The 18,220-nt window shown below is 40.3% G+C and overlaps 3 protein-coding genes and 1 long non-coding RNA gene across 4 annotated transcripts; 1 reads left to right on the top strand and 3 right to left on the bottom strand.

Moving 5' to 3' along the window:
• Window positions 1-211: 211 nt before the first annotated feature.
• LOC103992878 (F-box protein At3g12350) lies at window positions 212-2,512 on the top strand. Its single transcript, XM_009412774.3, has 2 exons — window positions 212-1,841; window positions 1,983-2,512. The coding sequence occupies exons 1-2, from the start codon at window positions 939-941 to the stop codon at window positions 2,454-2,456; spliced, it is 1,377 nt and encodes a 458-aa protein (XP_009411049.2). The 5' UTR covers window positions 212-938; the 3' UTR covers window positions 2,457-2,512.
• A 1,690-nt stretch (window positions 2,513-4,202) lies between these two features.
• Window positions 4,203-10,975, bottom strand: LOC135679583 (pentatricopeptide repeat-containing protein At5g67570, chloroplastic-like). Its single transcript, XM_065193488.1, has 9 exons — window positions 9,887-10,975; window positions 8,931-9,122; window positions 8,715-8,796; window positions 8,393-8,584; window positions 8,165-8,278; window positions 7,336-7,429; window positions 7,102-7,259; window positions 5,296-5,730; window positions 4,203-5,049 (listed from the first exon to the last, which is right to left on the bottom strand). Exons 1-9 carry the CDS (start codon window positions 10,474-10,476, stop codon window positions 4,381-4,383), a joined length of 2,526 nt encoding a protein of 841 aa, XP_065049560.1. The 5' UTR covers window positions 10,477-10,975; the 3' UTR covers window positions 4,203-4,380.
• A 392-nt stretch (window positions 10,976-11,367) lies between these two features.
• On the bottom strand, window positions 11,368-11,954 carry LOC135679584 (uncharacterized). The gene is made up of 2 exons (XR_010515305.1): window positions 11,713-11,954; window positions 11,368-11,620 (listed from the first exon to the last, which is right to left on the bottom strand). It is a non-coding gene; the product is annotated as an uncharacterized LOC135679584 (long non-coding RNA).
• An 830-nt stretch (window positions 11,955-12,784) lies between these two features.
• Window positions 12,785-16,278, bottom strand: LOC135679585 (mitochondrial outer membrane protein porin 5-like). Its single transcript, XM_065193489.1, has 6 exons — window positions 16,119-16,278; window positions 15,920-15,987; window positions 13,884-13,994; window positions 13,715-13,801; window positions 13,428-13,636; window positions 12,785-13,353 (listed from the first exon to the last, which is right to left on the bottom strand). The coding sequence occupies exons 1-6, from the start codon at window positions 16,162-16,164 to the stop codon at window positions 13,047-13,049; spliced, it is 828 nt and encodes a 275-aa protein (XP_065049561.1). The 5' UTR covers window positions 16,165-16,278; the 3' UTR covers window positions 12,785-13,046.
• Window positions 16,279-18,220: the final 1,942 nt, after the last annotated feature.

Genomic DNA, 18,220 nt, shown 5'->3' on the forward strand with positions numbered 1-18,220 from the left:
AGGAGGATAACGATGGAAAGGTCGGTGTTAAATTTAACTTCCTAATTAGTGGTTTATAGAGTCGCGGAAAGGAAGAAGGTTTATATATATATATATATATATATATATATATATATATATATATATATATATATATATATATATATATATATATATATATATATATATATATATATATATATAGATTGGACTTGGAATAAATTGAAGGAGCACTTAGATTTGTCTCAGAGATTAAAATTAATTTACACGTGTCTTATGTATTTATTATTATCAATATTAATCTTAATATTTTTAACAGATGATTTAGGCTCAACAAAATTAACGAGATGATGATATTATAGTTGGACAAATAAACTAGTGAGACGAGAACATTATAATTATTCAAGTAAATTAGTTAGACACCATGATATTATAATTATACAAGTGCTCCCTAGATTTAAAGTCGAAATAATTTCTTATTATTAGGATATGAAGTCATAGTACATGGAATGGTTGATGGGGAACGTGCTTGCACATCTAATTACATGGTTAAATAACACAACATTAGCAGGGTTTTATTTATCACCTGATGAACATTAGGTTTGGAGAGGCTCGAGTGTATGCCCAACTTGGCAATTCTCGTGACATTAGGCCAACCCATTTGGATCCGATTCGTTCTGATCGGGTCGGGTTTAGGGCATCTCTTTCGTATCCCGTCTGATTCGATCCATTTCCGCCCATTAAACACGTCCCAATTTCTCGTTAATTGAACTGTTGCGATATCCTCCCACTGCTCGATCTCCGGAGTCGAAACAGATCGCCGTTCGGGACAGAACCTCTCGTCCTAGTCTATCAAATTCCTCGCTCGTCTTGACAAGTCTATCAAAGTCGATCTTCGCCTCCTCCTGCAGGGGCGCTTCACCATCCAATCCCCAACCCTAACACCAGGCCCTTAAGCCATGGCCTCGCCCCCTCCGGCACCGGCAATGTCGTTCTCCGACTTCCCGGAGGACATCCAGCTCAACATCCTCTCCTTCCTCTCTCCCACCGAGATCTCCGCCTTTGCCTGCACCTCCCGCCGCTTTGCCGCCCTCTGCGGCGCCGCAGCCCACGAGAGCCCCCTCTGGGTCTTCATGTGCGAGCGCCGCTGGGGCTTCAGCACCCGCCTCCGGTCCTGGTCCTCCTCCGCCGCTGCTGGCCGCCGCTCCCCCTTCGCGCGCCTTTACAAGGCCCTCGACCGCTGGGAAGACCTTATTGGGTTCTGGCGTCGTATCGGCCCCGGCGACCCGCATCTTGTCTTCTTCGAGTGGGGCCCCTCCTACATTGTCGGGTCCCGAGTCTCCCCCTCGACCGAGGCAGCCAGAGACGGATACGGCATCCTCAAGGTGCCCTTTCTCTGGTTGGGTCTCTCCTCCCACGGCGAGCCCGTTAGCTTCCTCCATCCCGGCTGTCGCTTGGACTTAGTGGCGGATCTGCTGGGCGCGGTTTCGGACTCCTCGATCTCATCCTCGGGTTTCTCAGATCCCGACTTGGTGCCCGTGACCGTCAGTTTCATGGGTCGCAACCATTTCGTGTTGGAAGAGAATCGGGGCCATGACGCAAATGCTAGGGCAGAAAGTTCCAATTGGGTTCAGAAGGAGGTGCTTCGAATTGAGGGCACCTCCCCTCCGGACCGGTTGATGTCGGAGATCTATCAGCACTTTGCCAATCGGACGAGCCCCATTGATGGTAAGGCTACGAGAAGGCAGAGAAAGAAGGAAAAGGAGCGTTTCGAAAGGAGGCGACGATGGCATGCAGAGCATTTTGTGAAGATCCGTAACTGCTATCCCACACCAGAGCGGCCTTTGCAGGGCTTGTGGAAGGTGATTGCTTCTCTTTCCTTGTCGATTTATACTTAATTTCTTTTAATCCTTTTAGGGATATTAAGTGTATCGTAAGTTAATTTTTAGGTTTCTTCTCCTTTGATCATTGCAAGCCCTTATAAACAACATTCCTTCTGATAGGGGATCTCTGAGGACAGGGTTCTTGAGTTTTATCTTGTTGCCTACGATGATATCGGTGGAATTACTTGTCGGAGGGTTGGCGAAGCAGGGGGTCGATTTTCGTGTTATTCTCCAGTTTTCTGGACTTCAAACACAGCATTTCTTGAATCACCATTTCCTAGAGAGGAACAGGATTTGTATGGGAGCCGCGAGCATATTCGCTCTGTGGCTTCCGATTGGAGAAGCACTGAGAGTGAAGTCGTCTCGCGCATTCTCCATATCAACTCTGGCTGCTGCGACTTGGTAATTCGAAGCCTATCTGATTCCTCCAGCAGTGATCCAAGAAACGCGGATGGTAGGATATGGGAGTATGATGATGGAACCTTTGGGTTTGGATTTCTTCGAAATGATTATATCATTGATTTGAAGCATGTCACCTTAAATGGGTCTCTTCTTGATACTGTAGAGTCCTTCTCTACGAACTCTAGCTACTGACAAGTCACGATCGTGTGATTCTGTTGATTTTTAATGAAATCAAATAATTCTGAGAACTGCTGAGTTTTTATTGATATGTTGCAGGCATAGACAGGAAAACAAGTGAGGTTTGCCATGTTTTTGAAAGGTAACATGTGTTGACATTGACGAGCATGAAGAAATGCAAATTGAGTATTTTTTATGTTCTCGTATCCGACGTATCATAATAATTACCTTAGATGTGACTCTTTAGGTTTAATATTGAGTTAGTCATAAGTCATACACATTAGAATTTTTTCTGATTTAATAAATTCGTTATAATCCTCAAGCGATACGAAGAATATAATCCATTATATCTATTTGTTCTCAATTATCATGTATTTATAGTCCATCATCCATCTAATACTCTAAGAGATATTGTATATCAAGCTTCTCAATCCGAATGACCTTGGCTAGAGATTTGTCTGAGCAAAAACACATGGGATATTTCTCTCATGACATAGAGATCATTAACACATGGGATATTTCTCTCATGACATAGAGAGCGAATAATCTTCTATCGACACTCGATAGCTCTCGTAAGGTTGATTACCACTTTCGATGACCGATTGTGTTAGATTTGAAACTTTCAAGCCTATGAGTCTAGTATCAAAGAGTGGAGTACTCATACATGATATCTTTAGTGTCTCAAGTCTAAGAACCAAATACACTACTAAGACGACGGAATCATTGTTTGACGATCAGGTATAATCAACTATCCAACATCCTGTGAGCGAACTAATCAATGAACTCATTCTTCAATGAGCACTTACACTATATCCCTAGTGTCGTCATACGAGCAGCTATAAGACCAGCCACATCCATCATATAGACGGATATACAACATACCAATCTGTCCAGTTATCTCAATGTCCCTCTCGAGTAACCTATGATCGAGATTATTTATGGTCTGTGTTTAAAGATAAATCGGTCTCATTATCGTGATTCGATTCTCGTTATACAGATCCATGAACATCACAATATATCCATATAACAAGTAATATAAAGTGATAAAATAAAAAATAAAAAAATAAAAAAATACGTATCATTTCTCACGTGATTGATTTGTAGAGTACCTATGACTAACATATGTCACTAATAAATTTATTTGATTTTATTTTAAATAATTCATAACTATGAACCAAAAATTAATTTCAAAATTTTTTACTTTACTTATGCCTTCTAGTGTGTGTTATAAATCATATGTAGTGTCATAGAAACTCGATTGAACTCATTTTTATCTAAAGTATAAAATAAAATATTAACAGATTAATATTTAAATAAAATATTTTTTAAAAAATTATTTCATTCATCTATCGATTTATAACAGTTTGATTTTTTCAACCTATGTCATTCATCTTTCGACCATCTTCCCTCGAGACCATTGATTTTTACAATCAATTTTCTTTCCAACGAGAAAAGATTGACTATCATTGTTATAACTCTCTTTTTTTATATACTTAAGAAATAATTTAAAATTTCAACCAAACTCAATAAGAGAAGAAGAAGGATAAGGTGAGCAAAAGCAATAGTAAAGCCACAGGCGAGACAGAGATGACGAGAAAAGGTTGAGCAAAGCCTGATGCCCGACATACCTCAAGGCAACATGACCTCGTGACATGATAGTCAACCAAGTGACGATAAGAGACGGTACATATATTATACAAAAAATACACTAAATGAGAAAAACAAAAATCGAAAGTACTTGAAAAGTAAACAAAGAAATCCTTTTCAGAAAAATCACCCAAAAATATTATTAGCTTTATCAACAAATGCACATCCTAGCGTCAGATATTTATTTTAGAAGGTAGGCGTTTCATAGAAAATAAATATTATACATCTAGAGGAAAAACAATATACTCTTTCTTACAGTTCCTCATCACAATAAAATACTGAACCCTTGTCTTCAGTGTCGAGTGGATAACATATCATCCTTAGTCCTGTCTTGTCTCCATTTCTCGAGTATTTCTGATGCTGGTGGCAAGTCTGAGAAAGGTGTTCCAATGTGGGCAGTCAGCAAATCCAGTGTTTTATCAGTAACAGAAGGCTCCAAGTCGTAATTCTGCAAACTCTCATCTCTATAATGGCTTCCATCTAAGGTTTTGACGCAGCCACCATTAATTTCAGGAGACAGTTCACCAGGTTGATAGTCCTGAATTCTGCCAACGCTCTCAAAATCACTGTCATTCTCATCCAAAGTGTCATCGTCCATTGAAGCCACATAAGACTCTGCAGAGGTAGAGGCATCCTTCGATAGTCTAGTGCCGCAAACATACTGCAGTGACTTCAAAAAATTGGGTACAGGATCTTCCATCACAACATTACAGCTCTGCAAATGGTTCAACAGATCTTCCAACCTCCCCATGCTAAACCTACCAATGTCCCTCTGGAGGATGCTTGCCCACTGACTCTCACTTACCTTGAGTGAAGCATGAGCCATGCCATTGAGGAGACTTGCTGTCCTTGCAAAGTTTTGTTGCGCAATGGTCTGGAATATCATTGCGATAAACAGTGATACATGAGGAATTTCTCCCGCTTCGAGTACTGTGTCGAATGCATGCTCCAGCAAATGCCACTGCAGAGAAACCAGAAAGAATGTCAAGTTTTTTAAATCCAAATTGCTCCTATCGGCAACGACAGAAAATTGTTCACCAACTATGCTTATTCGAAGCTGCTAAGGTTATTGATTGGCATGGATACCCCGAAATAAGTTCCATAAGAGACAAATCAACATGAACATATGAAAGGCTTGGAAGGAATTGGAACAATCAAGAATTCAGCAGGACTTTCTGTGTGTTGAGAGATCTCAAAAAACCCATACCTTTCCAGCTCTAGATGCTTCAACTAGTAGCCATGAATGTTTCCTGTGATCTAGCTGGTGACCGCAGAGAGTCATCTCCTTATACACATGCTCGAAATACTCCCATTGTTGAGCAGACGCAGATGCTTCTAGCATGGATTTGAATGAATAAGCATCCAGCTGAAGAGATGAACCATTTGCAGAGTGAGGCTTTGATCGACAATAGGTGGCTTTAGTAGCTTCAAACAGTTCTTTAGCTTTAGCAAACATGTCTCCGCAACAATAAACTTTCAGCATGGCATTTATGGTTCCAATATTAGGAGTGCAATGGTCTTTCATGTGCTTGAAAATTGAGATGCAATCAGCAATGTGTCCACCATCCAATGCAGATAGGATCATGCCAGTAAATGTCACCTCCAAAGGTTTTGTAAGATGAAGTGTTTGTAGCTTCTCAACCTGCACACAAAACATTAACATATATTTTGCCGATTATGCTTCCAAATAATCTTAGACACAACACCACCAAAAAGACAACCAGAAAAGGCTGGGTCATAGTATAAAAGCATGTGATCTAATGAATAACAACAAAACAACTGATGTATTAACCCTCTGCAAGTTCACTGTGCTATGCTAAAAATCAATTAGCTATAAGATGCTACCCAAACAGGTCCTTAAATAAGAAGTTACAACTGCTGTACAGATTATGTAGTCAGCCTTGTATTTTTGTAGCAAAAATGACATGGTTAATAGCCTTGATCCATTGTAAGATGTAAGTACCAAAAAAGGTTGTATAGAACTATGGTTAATCAAGATCAAACAGTAGCAGAAGCATTAATGGTGAAGGATGGGTTCAGAAATGACAAAGCAAATTGGATAGAGCTTATGCATGGTGCTGACTAAAGGCATTTACATTTTAGTAAGCAAGGTGCCACCTGAAACACATTAACGGTAACTCATCTTTTGGTCCCATATTGTTCATTAAAACATTTAATAAATACCTAACTTTAGACTTTTAGGCTTTATACCCAAACCATATAGTTCAGGAATATTTGCAAAATTTGATAGACAATGAAACTATCTCATGCTTGCAAGAAAGGAGAAATATCATGGATGTCATTAACGATCTTCACCAAAATTTACTCGAACAAATCAACTCATGGCATTGTAGATTATAGACTTCTAACTTGACAACAGTATAGATAAGAGATTACAGAACTCTGAAGCAATAATTTGCTTATCCAGCACAAATTATTGGAATAATTTACTAATATTATAAGCATGATTTTTCATAGGTAAATGCACATAAAAATGCTATTGTTTTGTTATGATCTGCATTGACTAAAAAAGGTAATTAAATAATCAAAAGTAAGATTAAATTAAATAATCAAGATATTTAAATAAAAACATTTGGAATTCTTTTTTTTTACATTGCATGCTACACCATCCAGTATTTCTGATTTAATCAGTAAAAAATGATCCGATTTCATGGAAATATTAGTCATGCATATAATTCTGCATTCATATATGACAAAACACAGATGTCCATGCTGTATATATGTCAAATCCATGATCATCAAGAACATATTTTTCTGCACAAGGACATCCCCCATTGAATTGATAAGATTTGATCATACTGTAAAAGGTAATGCAACGTCATAAAAATGTGGTTGAAGAATTAGTAAAAAAACGTAGGAAATGCCAAGAAAGAGTCAAGAGTCCAAACAATCAAATATCTATACTTGCTAAATATTTCTCTAAATCTACTACCATGAAAACCAGCAAGATGGATATTGATACAGGATTCAAGATGATAGAGAGCGAATGCACCTCAATTATTGCATCTTGCCATCTCCCTTTGTTGCAAAGACAACATGCTAATTCATAATAAACACAAGCTGCTCCAACTACTCCTCTCCGTTCCATTTCCCTGACTGCTATGACTGCTTCATCTACTTTACCTTCTTCCGAAAAGGCTCTAACAAGAACTGCAACCTTTGTCAAGGAATCCAACATACACATGTGAACTGGAAAAAAAGAACAACCATTTTTCATATATTGTACCTTTGTAAGTTAAAGCTTTTGGAACTATTCCACCTCTTTGCATCTTTTCAAAGAACTTGTGTACAAGATCATATTTTCTCGCTTTCAACATGACCTTTCAACAAGCAGTTCCTGTTAAGACTATTATTACATCTATATTTTCAGAAGAAAAAGTACCAACAGAGAGATAAGTAGAAGAAAAAAGCAACAATGGTGTACCTTAGTTAACCTCACAATCAAGTTCTTCTCTTTCCTAATCTCTCATTAAAATTTGCACAAAAAAGCCATCTTCTCAACACAATTTAAGACTAGGAAAAGCATGTAAGAAACAGCATAATCATGCTACTAAGAATGAGAACTATGTCAAACAGTTAAAATCAATTTTCTTAGTACAAAGTGATCAGCAATTAACTATTACAATGATTTTTACATAAAAAGTCTCCATTTTTTAAATCCTGAAGATTGTAGGTGTTGATTAGTTGTCTTTTTGCTCACCCCCAAAGTGAAGTTTAGTTTTTCAAGAAGATTTTCAGCTATAACAATCAACCAGGCAAGAAATTTCAACAAAGTAAAATATACTTGAGCACAATGACAATGGTTTTTAATCGGGATTTCAGCTATAATAATCAAACTAAGAGTTTCAACAAAGTGAAATATACTTAAGCAAACGACAATGATTTTCGATTGGGTATTAGAAAAATTTAGAGAGTTCAGAAGTTAAATCTTTCCTTGCTGCCAAAATGTAGCTGAATGTAGATAAAAACCAGTAGTCTTCAAAATTATTAAATATATCTGAATTTCAGTATCTAGACCAAACTATGATACAAAAGTTGTGTCATGCAAAACTTACTTCCATTGCTAATCCATAAGTTGCTCCAATAGGCTTTATTCCCCCATGCCTCATCTGTTCCAGAACCCAAAACACCCCTTTCCATTGACAGGATGGCACACATGCATTCAGCACCTAGCAAGAGGTTAACATGATATTAAGCCAATGAAAAAGGCATGCAATTAGGTGCCATGTGGCTACTTTTCATATAAAAAAATAAAAACATAAACCAAATAAAAACATCCATACAGCATTGTAAATGATCACATCTGGCTCCAAGCATGGATCCCAGTTTCTGCGGTTCATATTCTTGAGTGTTTTAGAGGGTTTTTGTTTCATACATTCAACTATGTTGACTAACTCATTCACAAGTCCAGCTTGACCAAGTGTAACAGCAATACTGTGGTATGCAGCCATGTCAGGATATATCTGGCCATCTTCCTGAGATCAAATCAAACCAAAGGGTCAAGAATATCAGAATAGCATCACATGCAATAATAAGTTATGCAGATGACACTAACAAGAGATAAGAGAGCCTGAAATAATCAAACAATAAATGAATACACATCACCCGCATTTTGTTAAAAATTTGAAGAGCTTCAGTTGATCTCCTTGCCTTGCCTAAAACAGCTAGAAGCTTGGTGTACACAAACCTGTATAGCAGAGCATATCACTGTTGAGTTTTTTGTGTAGTTATCTTAAATTTACAACAATTATCTCACTACTCCAAACAAATCAATAGTTCCCAATTAAGAAAATGTAAAAAAAAAACATATATACGTCATACCTGCTTTTCCTATGCTTGTATTGCTTTTCGTTGTACACCCATTCCACAACAGACAGTGCCTGACTCCAGTTTCCAAGAACCCCTAGTCGTTCAACTATTTTAAGCAAATGCATCTCAGTAAAGAACATGCCCGATTGCTTCATTATCCTTGAAAACTTCCAGTCATGCAAACTTAAATCTGTAGCACTGAGCCTACATGATGACAACAAGGTGCTTTAGAAGGCTTGTAACTTGGTAGTTTACGTGCAAGCATAGACAATTAATTAACCAAACAAGCTCAAAGCAAACAGTAATTCAATTAGGGAAGGGCCATAATCATCAGCATAGTAGCAGGTTACAATATCGACAAAATCTAAAATGTTACTCGTAACAGCTGCTAAAGATTTTTTCATATGAATGACAGAGGATAATTGATGGATGTTCTGGTTATGAAGCTATATCTAAACCAAGATTTGCAATGCAAGAAATTTGGCAACTTGGAAGCTTGTCCAATAGCATAGAACAGATGCTTGCTACTGTGAGAAGGTTCACCAAGCTGTTACTTGAACAGCAACTTAATCACAAGCCAAGGTCAAAGATCCCAGGGCCTTGTTCTATATTACGCATCACTAAAATGAGATATTCACCTAATGAAATCCATCAATTCATTACTTAATCAAAAAAAGCAATCTGATAGTAAAGTCAACATTCAGCTGCACTCAAAAAATTCATAACATTAATAAGCAGAAAAAATTTGCAACGGATGCCAAACATAAATCACCAATTTCAATTGGAGCAGCATTACCAACAACCATGGCAAAGCTGAATTCACGAGTCCTGGATCAGTAGGAGCTCCAATAGAAACATTTACCAGTCAGAATAATTGTGCAAAGCCAATACAACCGAAATAAGATGCAAAGGCTAAAACTTCAAATTAATCAAGAAAAAAAAAGAGGCCAAGTGGATAAAGTTCGCACCTGTCCACAAGCAAGCGAATTTTCTCTTCAGCTCCTACCACCAGCCTCGATTTCGGCACCTTCCTCTCTTGTTTGTCTACAAAACCACCTGTATCCTCTACTTCATCGTTAACCAATAGCCATCGGAACCGCTCCTCGTTCCTCTCGGCTAGCATCCGCCTCAGCTCCTCTAGGTGTTCAGTCCTCAGCCTGCCACCTCCGGGGTCCTCCATCGCGCTCGCGAGCCCTCGCAAGTCGACAGCCTTGGCGCCCTCCCACGGCCTCCCAGAGAGCGCCACCGCCCTCTCGTCCCTCCGGCGGAGCTCCTCTCTCACGGCACCGTACTCGACGGAGACGGTGCGGAAGAGGTCATCGTCCTCCAAGGCCCGCCTCTGGGCCTCGGAGAGGGGAGGGGGTTGTTCTTGGAGGGCTCGTTTCTTGGATCTGCGGAAGGCCTTCTGGGCCTCTTTCTTGCGTAGGGCATGGAGGATCTTGGGAGTGGGGAAGACGCCCTTGCGGAGGAGCCGCTGCCTGATGGCCTCAGTGTTGGGCTCGAAGGGCTTGTGCTCGGAGAAAAAGGTCGACAGTGAAGCGGAAGCTGAGACCGCCATGGCCAGGCGGGGGATTGAGGAGGGCGTCGCAAAGAGGGGGAACGACTTACATATTGGATTTCCTGATTATTTCCATAGAAAATTACATTTTAGCCCTTTAGACCGAATGGGACCAATAACATTGCTGGTATCGTCTTGTGTACGAAAAGGGGGGCGGAAAGAGCCTTAACATTTGATTCAACTCCACTATTCAGCTCATTAGCCCATTTTATGAACCGAATCCGATGAGTCCACGGATCCAACTCGCTTCCATGATTTGATCGTTTCTCGAATTTATAGATAAATCATATGTTTTATCGGATCGAGATAAATATTTATCCTTCAAATTTTGGGCATATTGATGCATCGGTGGGCTTCTTGTATCGAGAAAGGCCTTATTGGGCCCTAAGAACACGGCGCGGTAAGCAGTCGGATGACGTGCTTCTCTTCGTCAGGCTTCGATGCAATGCTTCCGCCGCCCGCTTTCCCGACGTAAGAACAACTCGTTACTCCTTCGTCACCCCGTCAGGCCGAAACCCTAAGAGGAGGAGGAGGAACAAAGAGCAGCATCAATGGAGGTTGCGTTTCTTGATCATTTCATTCCTTGCCATCTCTCACCCCTCTCTGTGTCCCATCTCTGTTTCAGGAAGAACGAGAGGGTCACGAGGGGGCAAAGAAGGAGAAGACGCAACAGTCCCTCCATCTCGTTCTCGCGTATCCATTTCGCGCAAATAGTATGGTTTCTGGTTGATAACATAAGTTGACTCGCCACACTAAAGTAATGGATTATATATACGAAACAAAGTCATCAAGGTGGACCTTTTACCGTATTACCGGAGGCCGTGAGCAGTACACATCAAACAGACTGCTACGCTATAATAGAAAGCAAGTTCTGTTCACGAAATCTCAAGGTAAAGCAAAAGGTTCTTTCAAGAAGATTCAATCTTTCGCACAGAATCCGGAAATTAATCGCAATGCTTGGTTGCACAGGATATTTAATTCAAAGAAATCAAGAATCTGCAACGAATTATGAATACGATGGAAAAAGGAAAAAAAGGTAATGTCCAACTAATATACTTGATAGGATCCATTAATTGTTGTGCGTGGTTGACCTACTTCCCCATCAGCTTCGTTGTCCACCCTCCACTGCCATCATCGAGCGGGTCTTCAACAAAGTTCAACATAGAGTGAGTGAGGAAAGGAAGAGAAAGAGAAACATGTTTACACGCGGAGATGGAAATGGGAAAGAGCTTTCACCAGATTCCCACCACCAGAAGGCAGTAGACAAGGGAGACGACGAGGGAGCCAACCACCGAAGTCGCGGCGTGGAAGACCGTCGACAGTCTCCTCTCTTGCAGCGCCCAGATGGTGCCCAAGAAATCCACCGCGACCAGCAGCAGCCCCATTGTAGTCGCTGCAGACGATGCCGAGATAAGAATAGGAGTGGAGAGAGGGGAGCGGATGTGGAGTCACTCCGCATTCCAAGGCTAAAAAGGAGAGTGGACATACGGGAGCGGAGTCGCTCTCAAGCATCACAAGTTATAAAAGTCAAATTCGGTGGAGTCCACGGGTGAGATTATGCTGACCTCAAATGTTGAATATTAAGACAATAATACCCAATAATGGGGCCGTGGAACAAACTTTTCGAAGGTGGAGAGCTTTCGGAAAGGGTGTTTGTCTTCGCTAGCAAATAAGGTTGGCCCGAGATGTATTAGAGCAATTTGGAGCAATGTGCGTTGATATCGACCGCATATTCATTTATATTCTGCTTGTGATTCATCGTTCACTTCAGATTAAACCATAACATGTAGATGTGATCAATTGTGGTGAGAATTCTATCTAAACCATGACCACTATTGTCTTCTTCCTCTTGCCAGTCTCTTGTCATGATTGACTACTAATAATAATACGTATGATGTTATGATCCACTAAGGGACCCTTCCAAGCAGTCTTAGTCGGTGGCCATTGATGAGCTGCGTGATAAACTTTGTTCGAGGAAGGTCTGGAATTAGCTGCTGTAACTAACATTAATGGTGTCGAACACAAAAGAAAAAAAACTACATCCTACACATTTAAGTGATCACACCTCACCAGTACCCGATACAACCCTAAGCTCGATAGCACATTTTACTCTATCATACAACTTCTAATTTATACACAGCAAATGAATTGGAATATCTACCAACAAAAAACATCAGAACATTATGGAATAAGATGAGCAAGTTATCGAAGAACAATGGTCTTCATAAACTGCATTGACCAATACTATATTTCAGTAGCAAATTGCAACAGAAACAAAAATGAGTTGTATCAATAACTCAACGAATAGTTGGCAAAGAAATAGCATGAATTTTGAAATGCATGTTCCGCAACAAGGAGATTAATGCAAAAATTTGGTCACATCCCAGACCGGGAGAACAAGTGGCAAGACAAATGTCAACGAAAATGTCCCAGATTGAATGGGTTTAAGCACCCAACAAAATCAAAACCAGTCAATGGAAAACTTGAAAGTGTGTTTGTAGGATACATTTATTAGCTCTAACTTCTTCATCCAACCGGAAAATTGCATGATACTCTACTAACAAGAGCAGTCAAGGCCTAAGAGCAAGAGCCAGTCCAAACTTGGGAGCCCTTTCCAAGGCCTTAGTGTCGAACTCACCAGAGAGTGTTAGAACCGACTTTGGCTTCAGTTCATGCTGGAGGAGAGCAGCAAGCTTCCCTGAGTTGTTGAGCCTTGTCTTTACGGTTGTTTGGGGATCCACAGCATAACGTGTTCCGACTGTAAAAATGTTCTCATTGGTAGAGAATCGTCTCACAATCTCCGCAACCACAGAGCTCTTCTGCAACTCATCCAGATGATAAACATAGGAAGCTCTGAGAGTGTCTAACTTCTCCTCCCTGATAAAAAAGTATTTATCATTAGAAACTTTGTCAATAGATGAGGTTAAGGTGGCCATTTTCTGAGCACTTACAGAATTATGGAAGCACTGTAATCTGGCTTTGTCAGTCCAACCCCTGCACTATACTTGGTGAAGTCTCCGGAGGCAGTATTAAAACTGGCCTCAGCACCAAATGCAACACCTCGTGTACCAACAGTCCCGGAAAGCTCAACAATCGGAGAGTGCTTCAGAGCCACCACTGAAGCAAAACTTGCATGGTCATGGAAATATTGAACCTCCAACTGCAAAGATCAAATGTACATTTTAATCTCCTGTATCAATTGTTTCATCAGTTCACTTAAAGCAATAAAACATACTACCTTTCCAGAGTTATAATCAGGTAGCTTGAAAGAAGTGATGGTCTTTGTATACGGAAGTATGTCTGAGATGGTTACTGTTGTTGATATCTGTTAGAAAATCAAAAAGGATTTCTTAACCAACTGACCATTCTGTCACGCAAATAACAAGATAAAGGGACAGCAAACACACATTTGAATTAGTGTCGACTTTGACATCAATAAGGGTGTTCTTGTACTTGTACTGTGAACCAATATCAAAGGAATACAGTCCACCTTTCTTGACTGCAGCAGAAGTAAGCCCCTGAATACCAACCAGAACCAAGTAAGAAACTTCTTGCCAAATTCTGCTAAAGAGACAAGATAGAAACCACAATAAGATAGCAACGACAGTTAGAAGTCAACTACAATGGATTCATTCATGAGGCGAGTATGGCCAGATTAGAGCATATAAATCATAACACATTGCACTGCAATCTTGTAACAACTTCAAACAGCATGAAAAGTGTTATGCACAATGATGCCAAAACTGAAATGATAGAAAAATAAGCCAAAAACCAAATCCCTATTTTCTTTAGCATCAAGTATGAGAAGTTATCAGTGTATTGTCAAAGTGATACCAAATTCTAGAAAAATGTCAGTACCAGCGGATGATTACAAAGTGATACCAAATTCTAGAGAACTATCAACACCAAGAGATTATTACAAACTGACACCAAATTCTAGAAAATTATCACCACCAGAAGATGATAACAAAGTGATCCCAAATTTTAGAAAATTATCAACACCAGAAGATGATCACAAAGCGATATCAATCAACAAAATTGGAATAAAGCAATGCCAGATTAGAATAACAAATAAAATAAATGAATATAATTGTAAGAGATGCAAATAAAATCACCTAGGTAGAAGAGCATTTATTGAATCTCGAATCTCTGAAGCAGACTTGTGTAGGTTAGAGAAACAATTCATTAATTCCTTTTAACCAGAAAAAAGATTTCAAAGATCTAGAAATAACTATTCTTCCACCCAGTCAGGGTTTACCATGAAGTTCAATACTCCAATATCTTATGAAACAATCTAAATAAATCTATCAGATAAATTGCTAGGTGCAAGAGTCCTATCAGATTGGCAGACAAGTTCCACTGGGTTGAAGGAGCAAAACATAGAAAATCCCTTCAACTTGAAAAAACTAAGAAGCAGAGAGGATTTAAATAATACTACAAACAATTAGTGATAAGAGTTGAAATAAAAATATAATTTACAATGGTATCTAACAGCACAATATGCAGATTTGGCGGAGAAAAAAAGGTTGGACAATCACCACTTTTGCTTTTGCACAATTCCCATATGCATCTATAATAATGGTATATCAATTTTTTTGAAAAATTAAAACTGTCAGAAATAAGGCAGCAAATCTGGAATTCTTGTTCTGGCTGAAGAATCTTGGCTTATAACATCAGCTGACTGAAAATGTAATAAACACATTCACATAATTCTCGCACATTTTGTCAAGTTATTATCTGCTTACCAGATGGTAGGTTCTGGCACTTATCTGCTTATCACTTACTAAGTCTGGTGCGGTACAGCAAATACCATACCGAATGGTCTAATTACTACCAGATAAGCCAGGTATGGTACAGCCTATATAGAGAAATCGTCCAACTTTGTTTGAAACTTGACCAGAGCAACAATGGTTTGCAATCCATACGGCATGATGGGATTTATTGTACACCCAAACGAATCTTGAGTCCGATTGAAATGTGCATTAGGTATAGTTGCAGCAACATGCGGATCATAATACCTTTACACCACAACATCTATGGAAGATCTCAATGATCGTTGTGATATTTGTGACCCATGAATATGTCGGGGATTAAAGTGGGTTAGATTGTAATCCTCCGATCCGATTAATCCCACACCAATCCCCCATTAGATGAGCCCGATGACTTTGATCGATATATGATTCGCTATCCACCCTAAAATGTTGGTTCGAAGCATAGCCCCTTCGCATTTTCAAATCCATACGATCTAAATCGAAACCACTTTATAAGTTCCATAAACCATCTCGTCATCAGTCAGATTATAAACATGTTCCTCAGATTTCAACAGCAATAGCTCGAACCAACGAAGCAAAAAGACCAACTCTACTAATTAGTTCAATCCCGGGAAGGAAAGGCAAGCCGCGACAAATCTATGAATGTCAAAGCACGAGATCCGAGGGTTTACCACTCCGGAAGCACTGGAGGTGGAGATGGTCAGCTTCTGGTCGTAGGTGTAGTCCTTGTTCAGCAGATCTGCATCGGCAACAACGGAACCATAGCAAGGATAAATAGCAGAGAACAACGGACATGGGAATGAACCGATAAAAGGGTTTGAATAAGTTTTAGGAAAGAAGGAAAGGATCGAGGAAGTGATTGGGACAGACCTTTGGCATTCTTGCCGATCTCGGAGAAGAGTCCCGGACCCTTCATGGCGGCGGCCGAGAAATGGAGAGAAGAATAGAGATGGAGAATAGGGTTGCGTAGTGCGGACAACTTTTTGATTTTTTGCGACTTCTATTTTCTAATAGCTGTAATTAGTAAGAAGAAGAGAACGAAATTTGGAAGCCAACCAATGGGTTTTGAAACGAGTCGCTTAAGTGAATGACGCCGAAAAATGGCTATGGACGGTGATAAGGGTGGGGTCCGCCGGTGCGGTGGTCCATCGGGAGTGGTGAAGGGAAGGGTTGCGATCTTCTCCGGTTGGCACGGAACCCATCTCAGACCGTCCATCGTTTCATTTAACGACTCAGTCATCAACCTCATCTCAACCCTTCAATCAGAAACAAACGGCTAGGATTTGATGGTGGTGAATTTCGATTAATCATTCCGGATTTTTTTTTTCTCGTTAGGATTTGTAAGTAATCTCAAAGAAGTCTGTCACACACATTCACAAATAAAAATAAAAATAAAAATAAAAATAATTTCACAGCTGGAATATTTGTTACGTCCTTGTAATATATAACGAACTTGAGAGCAAAACTGTACATTTATCTTCTGGCCAACGGAACCACAAGAGGGGGAAGAATAAGTGCGTCTCTTCATTATGGAGGCACGGGATTGCCTTCAGGCTTCGCGGCAGCCCACGAGGGACTCCGACGGGAACAGGTAGTCAGCACCGGAGGTCGGGCGATCGGATCGGGAGCGGCTGCGGTGGGACGACTCCTCTTGCTGCAGCTTCCAGCATTCCGTGAGCGCCGGTGCTGCTGCCCCCTCCGATATGCACTGGTACGCCCTCCTCTCCATGCTTTTCTTTATCGCCTGGATCATCATCGGTATCAGACCCTCCATTAGTATTTGCTGCCCTCTCTCTCTCTCTCTCTCTCTCTCTCTCTCTCTCTCTCTCTCTGAGCTGCTCTTCTTCGTTAAGCTTGTGATCTTTGGATGGGGAGGATTTGGTAGGGCGAGCTTGGTATTTATAGGGAGGGTTTCGATGATGTCGTAGCAAAGCTGATAGGGAACAAAATCTGATCATTCTGTGGGCTTCCATATGATGCTCCTGCTGCAGTTGGTTCAATTTGTGGTGGGCGCAGTGGATGATATCGATTTGTGCCCTCGCTCCTTAGACAATCAAATCGAACCCACCCAAAACCACTGCAGGTGAGAAGGATTGAGATGGGGGATTTGGAGGTCGCACTCTTGTTCACTTGGAGCCTAAATAAAGAAGCATATTTGAATTTAAGTTGCAGGGTGAAGAACGAATGGAAGATGCGGTGGCCAACAGACTAGGGACATAAGCTAGAGACAAAACCAATGTCATTTTGGCTGATGTATATGACTGGGAAATCATCGTAACCAACGGATTAGTTAAACCCTCGGACGCAAGCAGGGGGTGAGAGGGACATGGCAGCGATTCCACTGCACCAAACAATGGGCATCTGGTCACTGGAATCAGTGCAGCCTGTTGTTTGACGGTACTACTGTGAAACTTCCAGTGTGATCGACAGTACTACTAATTTTTTGCATTCTATCAAATGACTAGCACCTGCCAAAATTTAGGTGCTTAAATGAGACATAAATCAAAGCTTTAGGATCAATTTTTGAATCAATCAGTTAGAGCTCAAATAAGGTGAAATTTATAAGTATTGGTCCTTTATTATTGCTAGTGTTAATGTTAATTTTGATTCGACAACGTCATGGAGCCAACCAGGTTGCTTATTTCATAGCGGATCGATGTTGGGGTAGTAAGGGGGTTTAGTCGGATGTCCTACAAAACTATACTGGAAGCATATTCTCCTTCGAGTTAGAAACACATGTAAGTTAGAAAATTAGATAATGGAACAAGGTACTAGTTCGAAAGAAGAGAGAGGTCCCTTTGTCAAACCATCCATGCGTTAATTTGAATTTGGATGGGAGATCGATGCGTGCAAACCAAATCCGATCTTAGTTTGAATTTGGATGGAAGATCGATCTCGAAAAGGCCCAATTAATCCCTTCCTCTATGGGTTAATTGGGCTGGGCATCAGCCTATATTGCACATGGTATGATA

Source organism: Musa acuminata, chromosome BXJ1-7 (genome assembly GCF_036884655.1).
Source record: "Musa acuminata AAA Group cultivar baxijiao chromosome BXJ1-7, Cavendish_Baxijiao_AAA, whole genome shotgun sequence".
Lineage (NCBI taxonomy): Eukaryota > Viridiplantae > Streptophyta > Magnoliopsida > Zingiberales > Musaceae > Musa > Musa acuminata.